This window comes from Bos javanicus, chromosome 3 (assembly GCF_032452875.1).
Source record: "Bos javanicus breed banteng chromosome 3, ARS-OSU_banteng_1.0, whole genome shotgun sequence".
Classification (NCBI taxonomy): domain Eukaryota; kingdom Metazoa; phylum Chordata; class Mammalia; order Artiodactyla; family Bovidae; genus Bos; species Bos javanicus.
The window spans coordinates 100040108-100055901 of NC_083870.1; the positions used below are offsets into that span (position 1 = coordinate 100040108).

Consider the following 15794-nt stretch of genomic DNA (forward strand, 5'->3'; position numbering starts at 1 on the left):
GGGCAAAGGTTCTTCCAAACCCCATTCATGGTGACAGCAGTAACTTCATGCCAAGCCAAGTCAGTTTTTTTTTTTTTTTAATGTCCTTGTAGATGTTATAGTCCTTTAAAAATTAACACAAGGTTGTTCCTGATTCATCATTCACCTTTATATCTGATGAAAAATGTGATGGAAAGTCACTCTAACTCCCTTGTCCATGGGTTGGATGAGCAATGTAGTATTTGGTGGCAGGTGCACTGCTTTGACGTTGGGATGAGAGCCATCCATGAATGGGGTGACCCAGGGTATTGTCAAGCAGCAGAAGACTATTGAATGGGACATACCTTCCAAGCAAGATTTCTCTACCTCTGGGATAAAGTGGTGGAAAAATCAGTTCTGAAAAATGGTCTGTGAAACCCAGGCTTTGGAGTTACTGTTTCACACAAGGAGAGTCTTTGGCCATGTTTTTAAGGGCTTTTGGGTTCTCTGAATGATAAACGAGGAGAAGCTTCAGCTTCAAATCACTGGAAACATTGCCACTAAACAACGGAGTTAGCCTGTCCTTTGCTGCTTTATAGCCTGGCATCAACTTTTCCTCCTTACTGATGTAACTTTGATCTGGAATCCTCTTCCAGTACAGTCCTGTCTCATCCACATTAAAAACCTCCTCAGGTAAATAAGTGACTTCACCAGTAATTTCTTGAAGCATTTCAGTAAATTCCCAGGCAGCTACCATATCTGCACTTGCTGCCTCACCACGTACGTTTACATTGTAAAGACTGGTTCTAGCCTTGGACCGATGAAACCTGCCACATATAGTATTAAAAGATGTGCCTTCTGATTCTTCGCTGTGTTTCTTCTTCAAGTCTTTATAAAGGCTTTTAGCTTTCTCTTAAATCAGCATTAAGCTAAGCAGAACTTGACAGTGTTGTTGATCCTGCATCCACACACCGAAAAGTTTCTTTATCACTTTTCTACATTTCTTTGATATTATTGTTGGCATCATTAAAACAGCAGGGAGAAGGCAATGGCACCCCACTCCAGTACTCTTGCCTGGAGAATCCCATGGATGGAGGAGCCTGGTGGGCTGCAGTCCATGGGGTCGATAGAGTCGGACACGACTGAGTGACTTCACTTTCACTTTTCACTTTCATGCATTGGAGAAGGAAATGGCAACCCACTCCAGTGTTCTTGCCTGGAGAATCCCAGGGACAGGGGAGTCTGGTGGGCTGCCATCTATGGTGTCACACAGAGTTGGACACGACTGAAGCGACTTAGCAGCAGCAGCACAGCAGACTTCACATGTTCCATGATCTTGTTCTTTCAGTTCAGTTCAGTCGTTCAGTTGTGTCCAGCTCTTTGCAACCCCATGAATTGCAGCACGCCAGGCCTCCTTGTCCATCACCAACTCCTGGAGTTCGCCCAAATTCATGTCCATTGAGTCAGTGATACCATCCAGCCATCTCATCCTCTGTCGTCCCCTTCTCCTCCTGCCCCCAATCCCTCCCAGCATCAGAGTCTTTTCCAATGAGTCAACTCTTCACATGAGGGGGCCAAAGTATTGGAGTTTCAGCTTCAACATTAGTCCTTCCAAAGAACAGCCAGGACTGATCTCCTTCAGAACGGACTGGTTGGATCTCCTTGCAGTCCAAGGGACTCTCAAGAGTCTTCTCCAACACCACAGTTCAAAAGCATCAATTCTTTGGCGCTCAGCCTTCTTCACAGTCCAACTCACATCCATACATGACCACTGGAAAAACCGTAGCCTTGACTAGACAGACCTTTGTTGGCAAAGTAGTATCTCTGCTTTTCAATATGCTATCTAGGTTGGACATAACTTTCCTTCCAAGGAGTAAGCATCTTTTAATTTCATGGCTGCAATCACCATCTGCAGTGATTTTGGAGCCCCAAAAATAAAGTCTGACACTGTTTCCACTGTTTCCCCATCTATTTCCCATGAAGTAATGGGACTGGATGCCATGATCTTAGTTTTCTGAATGTTGAGCTTTACGTCAACTTTCCCACTCTCCTCTTTCACTTTCATCAAGAGGCTTTTTAGTTCCTCTTCACTTTCTGCCATAAGGCTGGTGCCATCTGCATATTGGAGGTTATTGATATTTCTCCCAGCAATCTTGATTCCATCTTGTGCTTCTTCCAGCCCAGCGTTTCTCATGATATACTCTGCATAAGTTAAATAAGCAGGGTGACAATATACAGCATTGACGTACTCCTTTTCCTATTTGGAACCAGTCTGTTGTTCCATGTCCAGTTCTAACTGTTGCTTCCTGATCTGCATATAGGTTTCTCAAGAGGCAGATCAGATGGTCTGGTATTCCCATCGCTTTCAGAGTTTTCCACAGTTTATTGTGATCCACACATTCAAAGGCTTTGGCATAGTCAATAAAGCAGAAATAGATGTTTTTCTGGAACTCTCTTGCTTTTTCGATGATCCAGCAGATGTTGGCAATTTGATCTCTGGTTCCTCTGCCTTTTCTAAAACCAGCTTGAACATCTGGAAGTTCTTGGTTCACTTATTGCTGAAGCCTGGCTTGGAGAATTTTGAGCATTACTTTACTAGCGTGTGAGATGAGTGCAACTGTGTGGTAGTTTGAGCATTCTTTGGCATTGCCTTTCTTTGGGATTGGAATGAAAACTGACCTTTTCCAGTCCTGTGGCCACTGCTGAGTTTTCCACATTTCCTGGCATATTGAGTGCAGCACTTTCACAGCATTATCTTTCAGGATTTGAAATAGCTCAACTGGGATTCCATCACCTCCACTACTTTGTTCGTAGTGATGCTTCCTAAGGCCCACTTGACTTCACATTCCAGGATGTCTGGCTCTAGATGAGTGATCACACCATCGTGATTATCTTGGTCATGAAGATCTTTTTGTTCTGTGTTCTTTAGAAGGGAAGGCAATGGCACCCCACCCCAGTACTCTTGCCTGGAAAATCCCATGGAGGGAGGACCCTGGTGGGCCGCAGTCCATGGGGTCGCTAAGAGTCGGACACGACTGAGTGACTTCACTTTCACTTTTCACTTTTATACATTGGAGAAGGAAATGGCAACCCACTCCAGTGTTCTTGCCTGGAGAATCCCAGGGACGGGGGAGCCCGGTAGGCTGCCGTCTATGGGGTCGCACAGAGTCAGACATGACTGAAGCGACTTAGCAGTAGCAGTAGCAGTTTTCTTTAGAATAGTGCAATTCATGTTGTAAGAACAAGTGACATCTACCATCTTTTCATCTCACCCCACTCTCAATTATTTTCACTTTTGTTTCCATTGTTATTGTTTGGTGCTTCTTAGCAGTACCAGCTACATCACTGCTGCTTTTATACTTGCTTCTGGACATCCTGTGCTTGAAATAGATTCTGTACTGCTGTGCTCTATACAGTACTATACAGTACACAGAAACACCACCACTTGTAGAGGATGCATGCATGTGACAATGTGTGCCAGACATGTGAACTTACATACAAACACATGTTTACATCTTTGAAAGTTCAAAACTTGAAGGTTCATATGTATGGAACTTATTATATATGGGTATTTGGGAGGATTATACATAACTGTTGAAGTGGGTTCTAAGTCAGAAGTGGCTGGAAGATGCTGGCCATCCCTGTAGCTAGGATAATAGGCTCAAAGAGCTTCTAGATTAAAGTAGCCCTTTGCCCCATATTTCCAAACACAATCCTTCAGATTCTCAGAAGCTCCATTACCATGTATGCCTGTGAAGCCTGAGTCTTGCAGGCTATATTGAAGATCAGTCTGCTGATTATTTCTGAAGCACAAAGCACTGATTTCTGGCATGGCTCACTTTCTGTGTATGACTGTTTACTACTATATAGGTCTTTCTCATGTGCAAACTAAAGGTTGCAAACAAGTGAGCTAAAGCCCCAGCCCATAGGTGTGTTTTGTTTAGCCTAATGCTTTGAAAAGTTAGTTGTTCACATTTAACAACAGAGAGATTTCACATAAAACAAGTGATCTGGCAACACTGCTTGTGCCTTTCTACAAAGCAACAGTTGACTGCAGTATAAAGGCAATTTTCCAGGACCTGGAGGGCCTGCTTCCCTCATTTATCACTCAGATGCAACTTCTAGTCCTCTGCTGTCTAACATAGTAACCACACAGGACTATTGAATATAAATTAATTCAAAGTTCAGTTCAGTTCAGTTCAATCACTCAGTCGTGTCCAACTCTTTGTGACCCCATGAATCGCAGCACACCAGGCCTCCCTGTCTATCACCATCTCCTGGAGTTCACTCAAACTCACATCCATTGAGTCGGTGATGCCATCCAGCCATCTCATCCTCTGTCGTCCCCTTCTCCTCCTGCCCCCAATCCCTCCCAGGATCAGAGTCTTTTCCAATGAGTCAGCTCTTCTCATGAGGTGGCCAAAGTACTGGAGTTTCAGCTTTAGCATCATTCCTTCCAAAGAACACCCAGGACTGATCCCCTTTAGAATGGACTGGTTGGATCTCCTTGCAGTCCAAGGGACTCTCGAGTCTTCAATTCTTCGGTGCTCAGCTTTCTTCACAGTCCAACTCTCACATCCATACATGGCTACTGGAAAAACCATAGCCTTGACTAGACGGACCTTTGTTGACAAAGTAATGTCTCTGCTTTTCAATATGCTATCTAGGTTGGTCATAACTTTCCTTCCAAGGAGTAAGCGTCTTTTAATTTCAGGGCTGCAGTCACCATCTGCAGTGATTTTGGAGCCCAAAAAAATAGTCTGACACTGTTTCCACTGTTTCCCCATCTATTTCCCATGAAGTGATGGGACCAGATGACATGATCTTTTCAAAGTTAATTATAATTAAATAAAATTTAAAACTCAGTACCTCAGTCACATTAGCCACATTAGCATATTGGACAATACAGAAGAGAACTTTGTCGTCACTGCACACTGCTCTATTGAACAGTGCTGACCTAGCCTGTCTCCCCAATTGGAACAGGGAACATTTTTGCCTATCCCTGAGGCTACATAGCTTATTAGTGATAACTGTGGAGCCTTATCACAATTTACTGTTTTTATGGGGAAATGTGCCAAGTTCTAACTCTAGACATAGGCTTATGGATGGTTCACAGGACTACAAGTTGGCCTCTATTCCACATGCTTGGAACTTACTACAATGTTTTTAATAATTCTAAGCTTTAACATTGATTAAGTCACTGACATCTAATTCAGACTCCATTTAAGTTTTACCAACTGTCCCAGTAATACCCTTAACAAAAGAATCCAGGTTAGAGTCACATGTTGCATGTGTTGTCTCTCTAGTCTCCTGTGTGAAATGGTTCAGCCATCTTGACTATCACACCCTTGACACAATTAAGGATTATTTTGTACAATGTACTATTTTATAGAATGTTCCTCAATTTACCTGGTTGGATTTATCTTACCTGTATCTTACAGGAATCTGTGATGCTGTGTTCTTCTCATTGCTGCCTGTAAGAGGTCCATTTATCTGTCCCATTATTGGTGATGTCAGCTTTCATCCGTCTGCTAGACTTCTCCAGTGTACTTTCTCTAATAAAATAATTAATATATATCCCCTTCTCACCAAGCTTTCAGTTGATTCGCTTTATATAATTAGTATGATTCATGGATTTCTGCTTTATTCAGTGTTATAATCCAGTAATTTCATGTTTTTGATGCTCAAGTTGTCCCAGATTTGGCTAGTGGTTTTTATGTACTCTTGATATGTCCCTATCATTCTTTGAGCACTTCCTTCTCTCTGAATCAAATGTTCAGGTTTATCTTATACTTTCCCCACCCCAGGCTTGGAATCACCCATTTCTCCAAGAAGCCCTGGATCCTTTGACTGGATAATAAAGCCCTCTTTATGGGTCAAGGTGAAGAATGTATATATTCCCTACATATACACATTGGCATCTGTATTTACTTACATTGAAATTTGTGTTTATTTAGTTCATACCAATAAGAACACTGCAGGCTTCATTCTGGTTTTTTCCTCTTCTATATTCGTAACTCCATTCTCTGCTAGATCTCATTATCTTTAATGTATCTACTTACTGGATCAATTCCCCCTGTATCTATGTACCCAGTCTCCCATTGCCAGCACTGCCTGGCCAGATCCTCTTTCCTCACCCTGTTTAGACTCCACTACCCCTCTCCACTCTCCCTTAAAAACAGTATTTTTAAAGAAAAGCAATCTTGTTGGACACTGAGACCAAAAACTGTTTGCTGTTATTTTTTTGGCTGTGCTGCATGGCTTGCAGGATCTTAGTTCCCTGACCAGACACTGAACCTGTGCCCAACTGCAGGGGAAACTCAGAGCCCTAACCACTGGACTGCCAAGGGAATTCCCAAGACACTTTTGAGATTAAAAAAACTTTGATATGAACTGAGTATTTAATGATGTTAAGCAATTAGTGTTACAAATGCCATCAAAGTAAAAATTTTAAAAGTCCTTATTATTGCTAGGTAATGAGTACATGGGAGTTGATTATTATTCTATCTATCCTCATGCTTAAAATCTTTAAATTAAAAAAAAAAGACAGAAGGCAAGACTGCTGATCACTAGACTTTATTAAGATGAAATCACTGATAATTACACAGAAATTACTTGCCTAAGCCAAAATCCTTGAGATTCACATGAACTTAGTTACACAAATAAACATCATGTTCAAAACTGAGGAAATATCCCAATGCCCAGATGATGAAGGCTGGGGTGAACAAATATGCACACTTATTTCAAGCTGTTAAACAGTTTGTGGGCCACCTAGATGGGGGAAAGAAAAGAATGTCATCAACTGGCATGTTTAATGTCATGAATTACAATGCTTTTCGTAACCTGGAGCAGCACTGCCTCTTCCCTTACCACTCACCTTCTCACACTCTTCTTGAGCCCTAGTGAACTCCCCTCAATTACCGGAATACTGTCTTCTTAACTGGGAATCTTTTTCCCACTTTTTCATCTTTTAATTTTCCTTTAAAACCTAACGTTACATATTTAGGTTTTAACAAGCTCCTGTCCTTCCTGTCTTTCCCAAAGAAACTTAGGACTCCCAATCACAGTGCTTACTAATTCAACAAATATTTATAAAACATCTACTATGTGCCAGATACCGTTCTAGATGCTGAGTCACTACGGTAAACAAGACAATATCTGTGTCCTATAGAACTTAAGAGAACAATGAGAGAAATATACATATAACTTCTGGTAGTGATAAATGCTGAGGAAAATAAAATGGTGGGGGGAAGGAACAGCAACTTTAAATAGAAGGTTCAGTAAAGGGCATCCTGAAGTTATACCCAGGAGATTTACCAGTTTACTAACCATTTTACTTCTGTCTCCTGTGCTGGCTTATAATTCAGTGAAGGGGACCACGCCCATCTCATTCCCCGATCTTAAGCCAGTTTTGACTCAAAGTATTTAAATAACATTCACCATTTTAATAATTTTAAGCAATTCATTTGTGTAGCCTTAAGTAATTATGGTGTTGGAGAAGACTCTTGAGAGTCCCTTGGACTGCAAGGAGATCCAACCAGTCCATTGTAAAGGAGATCAGTCCTGGGTGTTCATTGGAAGGATACTGAAGCTGAAACTCCAATACTTTGGCCACCTCATGCAAAGAGTTGACTCACTGGAAAAGACCCTGATACTGGGAGGGATTGGGGGCAGGAGGAGAAGGGGACGACAGAGGATGAGATGACTGGATGGCATTACCGACTCGATGGACATGAGTTTGAGTAAACTCCGGGAGTTGGTGATGGACAAGGAGGCCTGGCGTGCTGCAATTCATGGGGTCGCAAAGAGTCGGACACGACTGAGCGACTGAACTGAAGTAACTCACGTTCTACAACCATCAACCTCCAGAACTTTTTCATTTTCCCAAACTAAAACTCTATACCCATTAAATAAAGGCAACTACCATTCAATTTTCTACCTCAATACATCGGACTACTCTAGGTTCCTCATATAAGTGGAATATTTGTTCTTTTGTTTTTGATTGATTTCACTTAGCATGTTTTCAAGGTTCACCTATGCTGTAGTATGTGTCAGTTTCCTTCCATTTTAAGGCTCAATAATATTCCATTGTATGTACATACATTTTGTTTATCCACTCCACCAACAGACATGTTTTTTGAGTAAAGTACTTATTTCTTTTTTTTGCCAAATAATATTCCTTTATGTGGATACATGAAGTTTTATTTATCAGCTGATGGACATTTATATTGTTTCCAACTGTGCCTGTTATGAATAATGCTTCTATGAATATTTGTGTACAAATTTGTGTAGAGATGTTTTCATTTGTCTTGGGTGTACACCTAGGAGAACTGCTGGGTCATATGTTAACTCTAAGTTTAACCTTTTGAAGAACTGCCAGACCTTTCAATAAGGCTATACCAACATACATTCCCATAGGCAGTGTATATGAGGTTTCTAGTTTTTCCACATCACCAACACTTATTTCTTAAGATATAAAAAGCAATATATAAGTGTTTTGTATATAAACTTTCCCTCTTTCCACTTAAATCATGGGAAAAAAGCTATATGAATAATTATAAACTAGAGGATGGATAAAATATGAATATACATCAATGGAAAGGAATATAATGCTCCTTCATATTTTATATGTAAATGTGTTGTTATAATTTCATTTTGTTTAAAAATGTTAGTTTATATAAAAAAACATGTTTATCTCTAGATAGTATGACTTCAGTTGGATTTTTGTTCTTATATATATAAAAAAAAATTCCAGGCAATTCCTTGGCAGTGGGTCCAATGGTTGTTTAGAATTCCATACAGCACACACAGGATCGATCCTTGGTCAGGAAACCCTACAAAATGTGCAGCACAGCATGGCCAAACAAATTTTCTTTTAACTGTTAGAATGTGTTTATAGGAGCTGTGTACGAATGTGTGTGCATATGCATTTCTGTGTTTGCACTGTATGTTATAGAATTAAAAAACCTAAGTTGGGATTGTTGAAGCATAAATTATGATAGTGGAGGTCATTAACTATTTTGTGGGGAGTTATTTATCGACCCCTTCACCCATTTCTCCCCGTATTTTTTTATTATAGCCATCTTGAGGTGTGAAGGGGTATCTCACTGTGATTTTGATTTGCATTTCCCTGAGAACTAATGGTGTTAGGCATCTTTTCATATGCTTATTAGCCAGCCAATCAGTTTTAACATAAACAATCAAATCAAACTTTGCCTACCCTGTACTTTATTAAAATACCTTACTGTTACATATGTAAGGGAGTCAAAAACAAGTTTAAAAAACAATTTTTTTACCAACTATTATGTACAAGACACACTGGAGGATATATACTGAAGAATAGCCTTTTGTACTTAACATACAGAATCCAGTTTCCCTACTGCTTAGCAGTTTAAACTGGAATATCACATCTCTTTTCTGAGATGTGAGCCTCAGTTTTTTATCTGTAAAATGGGAATAGTTATCTTCAGTGAATCAGAGGATTATGTAAGATTATGTATGTAAAATGCTCAGCACTGTCCTGCCCCTAGGATGGAAAGAAAGGTGGTCATCACCAAGTCTTCCCTGGCCACTGTAAGCTTTCCCCTTCTGGACTTTAAGCTGACTTACACAATGGTCCCTTGCATGCAAGAAATCCAAGAGCTCCTCTGTGCAGTCCTCCTCTGTCTGTGACCTGGAGGATACACGCTCATCACAGAGCTCGAGCCGCTCCCGAGCCTTTACACATTTCTCCAGCTGCTCGCATTGCTCTCTCACTGTTGTTAGGGGATCCTAAGAGAGAAACACACACCCACACAAAAACAAAATGGGGATTTTAGGAGACCCACAAACCACATGCTTTAATACAACCACCAAACCAAGGTGCTGTCTCTGAATTACCGTGCAGAAGGCCACCTGGCAGAGCCACACTGCCGCCAGAAAGAGCAGAATGGGGTCTCCCATTTAATTCTGATGCTAAGTAGAAGGGGAAAGTTTCACATTCCTGCCTTCCAGAGTTGCCAGTATGCACTGAAAGCCTCAGTCCTATCTGAAAAACAAGGTGATAAAGGAAACCTGGCCAAACTTGAAGGACATCTAGAGGAGGCCTGCCTTGTTTATTATCACATCATTTTGGGATATATAATGTCTGTGAATTTTAATTCCCCTCAATAGACAACTGGCCTATGCACCCCAGCTGACCACCTACAAAGGCAATGTTAACATGGAGAAGGATCATTTAAGATTCCTTCTAGAATTCCTTATTAGACCACAAAGAGCACATGGTTGAGTACCAGGCCTTCAAGATGCTACTCTGCTTTCTGATACCATGATTGTAGAAGCCCCAAACCCAGAAAAGTGTCAGCCTCCCAGGCCCACATGCCAGAAAAACTGAACAGTAGTATTAAAGGATTTTTCCATTCCCATTCTCTCCAAGGTGTTGAGTATCCTTAAAATGCTCTTAAGAGTTTCATGAAACTCAAAACTTTCTTTTACTGAGATGGTTCCAAACCTGAGATAGCTCTTACCACTAATTCCTCCTCCTCCTCTTCCTCCTACAAAATAAGAACAAAAATAATGTCAGCAGCAATTTTATGACATATATATTCACAATCATAGTGATGTTGTAATTACTGAGCATAGACGGTATTAACCATGTTTTAAATTTTTCTATATTTTATGGTGTTTTGACACTTTAGGGGCCTTGTTAATCCTGGAGACAGCCCCTCCCAGGGCTGCCTAATTTCTAGAGTTGGCAAACAACTTGCCAGGGGGCACAAATTTCAAAGAAACCAATCCAAAACCCTTCTTACCATCTACCTTTATCTAACTTTCCTACACTAAACCAATTATTGCCCATGTACTAATCACATCAGGGCTAAGTACCAAACAAAAAGGGACCAGCCCAAAGTCAACAGCCTATTAAATTATCCACTCTTAAACTTGCCAGTATGTCCAGGCTGGATATTGTCACCCTGCTTATTTAACTTATATTCAGAGTACACCATGCGAAATGCCAGACTGGATGAAGCACAAGCTGGAATCAAGACTACCAGGATTAATATCAATAATCTCAGATATGCAGATAACATCACCCTTATGGCAGAAAGTGAAGAGGAACTAAAAAGCCTCTTGATGAAGGTGAAAGAGGAGAGTGAGAAAGCGGGCTTAAAACTCAACATTCAAAAATGGAAGATCATGGCATCCAGTCCCATCACTTCATGGCAAATAGATGGGGAAACAATGCAACCAGTGACAGATTTTATTTTCCTGGGCTCCAAAATCACTGAACATGGTGACAGCAGCCATGAAATTAAAAGACGCTTGGTCTTTGGCAGAAAAGCTATGACAAACCCAGACAGCGCATTTAAAAGCAGAGACCTTACTTTGCCGACTTAAGTCCATATAGTCAAAGCTATAGTTTTTCCAATAGTCATGTATGGATGTGAGAGTCAGACCATAAAGAAGGCTGAGAGCCAAAGAATTGTTGCTTTTGAACTGTGGTGTTGGAGAAACTCTTTAGAGTCCCTTGGACTGCAAGGAAATGGACTACAAGAAGATCAAACCAGTCAATCCTAAAGAAAATCAAGCCTGAATATTCATTGGAAGGTCCGTTGCTGAAGCTGACGTTCCAATACTTTGCGCATCTGATGGGAAGAAGAGACCCATTGGAAAAGACCCTGATACTGGCAAAGATCGAAGGCAGGAGAAGGGGACAACAGAGGACAAGATGGCATCACCAACTCAATGAACATGAGTTTGAACAAGCTCAGGAAGACAGTGAAGAACAAGGAAGCCTGGCATGCTGCAGTCCATGGGGTTGTAAAGAGTCGGACACAACTGAGTGACTGAACGACAACAAAACTTGCCAGAACATGGCTATCCTGCCTCACCTAGTCCTTCTTCTGCTCCTGATAGGGCCTTGGCACCTCCCCATGTGGCCCTGGTGGTATGGCCTGCCCTCTTCTCTTGGGAACTATAGTCAGTCAGCTCAGTCGATATATATATAGTCAGAAACTATAGTAATAAACTTCATTGAAAAACAGTTGTCTTATCTTGATTATGCTTTGAAGAAGGGTAATCGATATCATACTAGACAGGGTCACTGATATAAACAACTTTACAGGTTATACAATTTAAATAATTTTAAAATAAATTATAAAGTAGTTTAAATAAAAAAAAGTTGTCTCCATGCTTGTAACCTTACCTTACCTGATTAAAACAAGTCCTGAGTATGTTTAAACAAGGACACACAATCTCATGTTCATTAGCAACAAACTTAAGTGTGTACAACACTCTAAAAGTTTATGCACTTTATATCTGTAATGATTTGACTAATTACAATAGACCCTTAAGGGGCTCCCAGTTTAGTAATAACAAGCACTAATCAAACATTTTCTGATATAGATTCAAGCTGTCACAGTAAAATTGCCGTTATCAATTTTAATGTATAGATTTTGCAAATACCATACTATATGTAATACCTAACCGTATCTATAATATCTGTCATATATTTATGCTCATTAAATGTTTTAATTATGGGGGGGAAAAAAAAAGATTCAGGGACTTCCCTTGTGGTCCAGTGGTTAAGAATACATCTTGCAATGCAGGGGATCCAGGTTCAACCCCTGATTGAGGAAATAAGATCCCACGTGGCTCAACCTGCGTGCTCTGGAACCCACATGCAATGAATATCCCAGCAACTAAGACCCAGTGCAACCAAATTAATCAGTCATTCAAGTTGTCAACTGTTCATATGGGATCAACGTGTGCGTGTGCGTGCGTGCGTGCGTGCGTGTGTGTGTGTGTTAGCTGCTTAGTTGTGTCCAACTCTTTGCGATCCCATGGACTATAGCCTGCCTGGCTCCTCTGTCCAGGGAATTCTCCAGCCAAGAATAGTGGAGTGGGTTGCCATTTCCTTTTCCAGGGGATCTTCCTGACCCAGGGATCGAACCTGGGTCACTTGCATTGCAGGCAGATTCTTTACTATCTGAGCTACAGGAAAGTCCCCAACTTAAATATATTTTCTTCTAAATTCTGAGACATACCAGTAGTGCCAGAAATAGCTAAATTTAATCCTTTCATTCCCAAACCAAATTAGGTAGAAAGCTAACATTTTTTCCTATGTTCTGAATTTGAATTGGGTATATGAAAATAGCCAAACCTAAATTCTCCTTTAGCCAGAATTAAAGATAATTTCAGTCACTGCTTTTGGCTTGCTGAACTTTCAAGACTCTAAGTACACTGTCAATATAAGTGCACCAAAGCTCTACACAACTCCACTCACAAGCTTAAAAAACATCAGGCCCTACCTATTACTTGCTGCTACTGCTAAGTCGCTTCAGTCGTGTCCGACTCTCTGCGACCCCATAGACGGCAGCCCACCAGGCTCCCCGTCCCTGGGATTCTCCAGGCAAGAACACTGGAGTTCTTTGCCATTTCCTTCTCCAATGCATGAAAATGAAAAGTGAAATTGAAGTTGCTCAGTTGTGTCCGACTCTAAGTGACCCCATGGACTGCAGCCTACCAGGCTCCTCCATCCATGGGATTTTCCAGGCAAGAGTACTGGAGTGGGGTGCCATTGCCTTCGACCTATTACTTCAACCTCAGTTTCTTTTCTTCCAAGGGGTGTGGGGGAACAAATCTCTTTGGGAGAAAAAGCAGAGTCTTAAAACTGTGGCACAGTAGAGCCTGATCAGTAACTCAACCTGTCAAAAGTAAAGCAGCTACCCGCCAGTGCATGTACATGTCCACGTTTGCAGGAAGGGAAGGAAAAGGTGATATAGAGAGGAAAAAAAAAAACTAGTTCAACAATCCCTCACTGTGTTTTCAAAACTCCATACAATCTGCCCCACTGTATGATCTTCAAGGAAGGGACCAAAGCTTATGAAAACTGGAGTGAGGGACAGGGCAGGTTCCACTGTAATCCAGGCTATTTATTCTCAAATTAACAAAGGTGTCTTCTAAATGTGAAGTTATTACTTAGAATGTACAATTCTAGTTTTCCATTAAACAAGATTTCTTAACCTTGCTCTTAGGAAAACAAAATTCATCCTGAAAACAGTTATTCAAAAAAACTGAAATCCCATTCTGCCTGAGTTAGAAACCAGAAATTAGTATCCTAGAAGCAAGACCTTTATATCCTTTCCCTATTAGCAGTGTTACTACACTGATTATTTTATTGATCATTTTGATAATTTTGTGTCAAAAGTATCATGGCATATTTTGAGAAAACAAATCCAAATACAAATCTGAATATGGACTATTTCAGGTAAACTTCATATCAATGATAAAAACCAAGGTCATACTAAATAAAAAGATTCAATCTCCAAGATGTACAGGTTCTTCATAACAAACCTCAGATTTCTTCATTTTAAAACAGACTACTTGTTTACTTTCTGTTTTCTCATCTACTGCTGTGATGAGCCCTACTGAACTTTCTGGTATACTTCCAGTTGAACATCCTGAGACTGGCTCCATTTCTTTCTTGTCCTTTTTCTGAAAATAAGACTAGAAAAAATTATGGGATTAACTAGTTCCCAATTATTCTTAACCCATAAGCCCAGAACAACTGCAGGGAAGTGACCAGAGAACGAAAGATAAGAAATATGATGGGAAACAAAAACTAGCTGGCTTCTGTAAAACCATGTAACACTGTGGCTAAGCCTCCTCTGGAACCATGCTGCCTGAGTTCAATTCCTGTCTCCATGATTTATTAGCTGTGTGTCCTCAGATTAGGCATTTAACCTCTCTATGCTTGTTTCCTCATCTGTAAAATGGCAATACTATGACTACCTAATACCTCACAGGACTATTGTGTGGCTTAAATGAATTAGTACATATAAAGCACTTGGAATCGAAAGCAGCCAATAAATGATTATTATTAAATTGGCATTCTAAGTCTGGGAAGGAGCTCCCTCTCTCATCACAGAATTATACCGCACATCCCCACACTGTCCCCAAAGACACTTTTCCCTTTCCTCCACCCAAGGAAAACTAAATCACGTTTTCACAGAAACTAGCCTAAGGCCTGATGCCCGAAATCTCCACAGAAGATACACCAGGATCCCTGACCCTAGCTGAGGCAGCTTGCTCCCCAAATTAGTCAAACTAGAGGCTCTGAACAGCTAATTGACTAAAAACATAAGCAGGCCTCATTTTTACAAAAATTTAGTCCACAAAGCATTTTCCCTCTCGTTAAACCTTAATCACATTCACAGACTGGGAAAGCCGAAGCCCAGAGAAAGCCTAGTCACCTACTTGACCAAGGTCACCCGACGAACTCTGGGGAAGAGTATGGGGAACCAGCTCTCCCGACCCTGCAAACTCTAGTGGGAAAGGGGGGCCCAGAGGGTCCCGTGCTTTGGGTCAGGTCCTGAGCCTCAGGGCTGTGAAAGGAGGTCGAGCTGCCCGAGATTCTTACCTCCTTGGGATCTCCGGACCCGGTCAGCATCCTTTGCTCGTCCTCTAGCCCCATGTCCGGCTGCGGCTCTGGACTCAACACAAGCAGCAACAGCGGCACCTATTCCAATTCAGGATCAAAAAGGACTTGTAAGGGTCACTCAGCGGATATCCGGCGATCTGGCCGGAAGTGCGGCAGACTAGTCGTAGTGGCGAACACACGCTCCGATTGGCATGTACTACCGTCCAGAGGCAGGGGACAGGGATAGCTGGTATTTGCACCAGAGAAGGATTTGCTAAGGAATATCCCCTTAGCCACACCAGGCCCAAATATGTTGACTTGGGGGGTTATTTGAATTATTGCTTTCTAAGAAACTTGGGAAGTATGCAGAAATACTTGATATTCTTTTAGCGCAGTTCCCAGTCTTCCCCACATCGTCGATGGAACCGTCCTAACT

The 15794-nt window shown here is 41.2% G+C and overlaps 1 protein-coding gene across 2 annotated transcripts; it reads right to left on the minus strand.

The window, feature by feature from the left end:
• Nucleotides 1–6518: 6518 nt before the first annotated feature.
• Nucleotides 6519–15789, minus strand: LOC133244656 (cytochrome b-c1 complex subunit 6, mitochondrial). 2 transcript variants are annotated; one of them, XM_061412114.1, is made up of 5 exons: nucleotides 15359–15406; nucleotides 10464–10490; nucleotides 9838–9985; nucleotides 9568–9729; nucleotides 6519–6729 (listed from the first exon to the last, which is right to left on the minus strand). In XM_061412114.1, exons 3-5 carry the CDS (start codon nucleotides 9898–9900, stop codon nucleotides 6697–6699), a joined length of 258 nt encoding a protein of 85 aa, XP_061268098.1. In that variant the 5' UTR covers nucleotides 9901–9985; nucleotides 10464–10490; nucleotides 15359–15406; the 3' UTR covers nucleotides 6519–6696. The 2 variants fall into 2 exon arrangements, with proteins under 2 accessions (XP_061268098.1, XP_061268097.1); XM_061412113.1 differs by lacking the exon at nucleotides 9838–9985 and having other exon boundaries at nucleotides 15359–15789.
• Between the last annotated feature and the right edge of the window lie 5 nt (nucleotides 15790–15794).

What these genes read in the sequence shown, in the direction of transcription:
- LOC133244656 (XM_061412113.1), bottom strand. Translation starts at nt 15,412, where the DNA reads ATGGGGCTAGAGGACGAGCAAAGGATGCTGACCGGGTCCGGAGATCCC. An exon ending in GGTCCGGAGATCCCAAGGAG is followed by an intron (nt 10,491 to 15,358) that starts GTAAGAATCTCG and finishes CTTATTTTGTAG; the next exon opens with GAGGAAGAGGAGGAGGAGGA. An exon ending in AGGAGGAGGAGGAATTAGTG is followed by an intron (nt 9,730 to 10,463) that starts GTAAGAGCTATC and finishes TTTCTCTCTTAG; the next exon opens with GATCCCCTAACAACAGTGAG.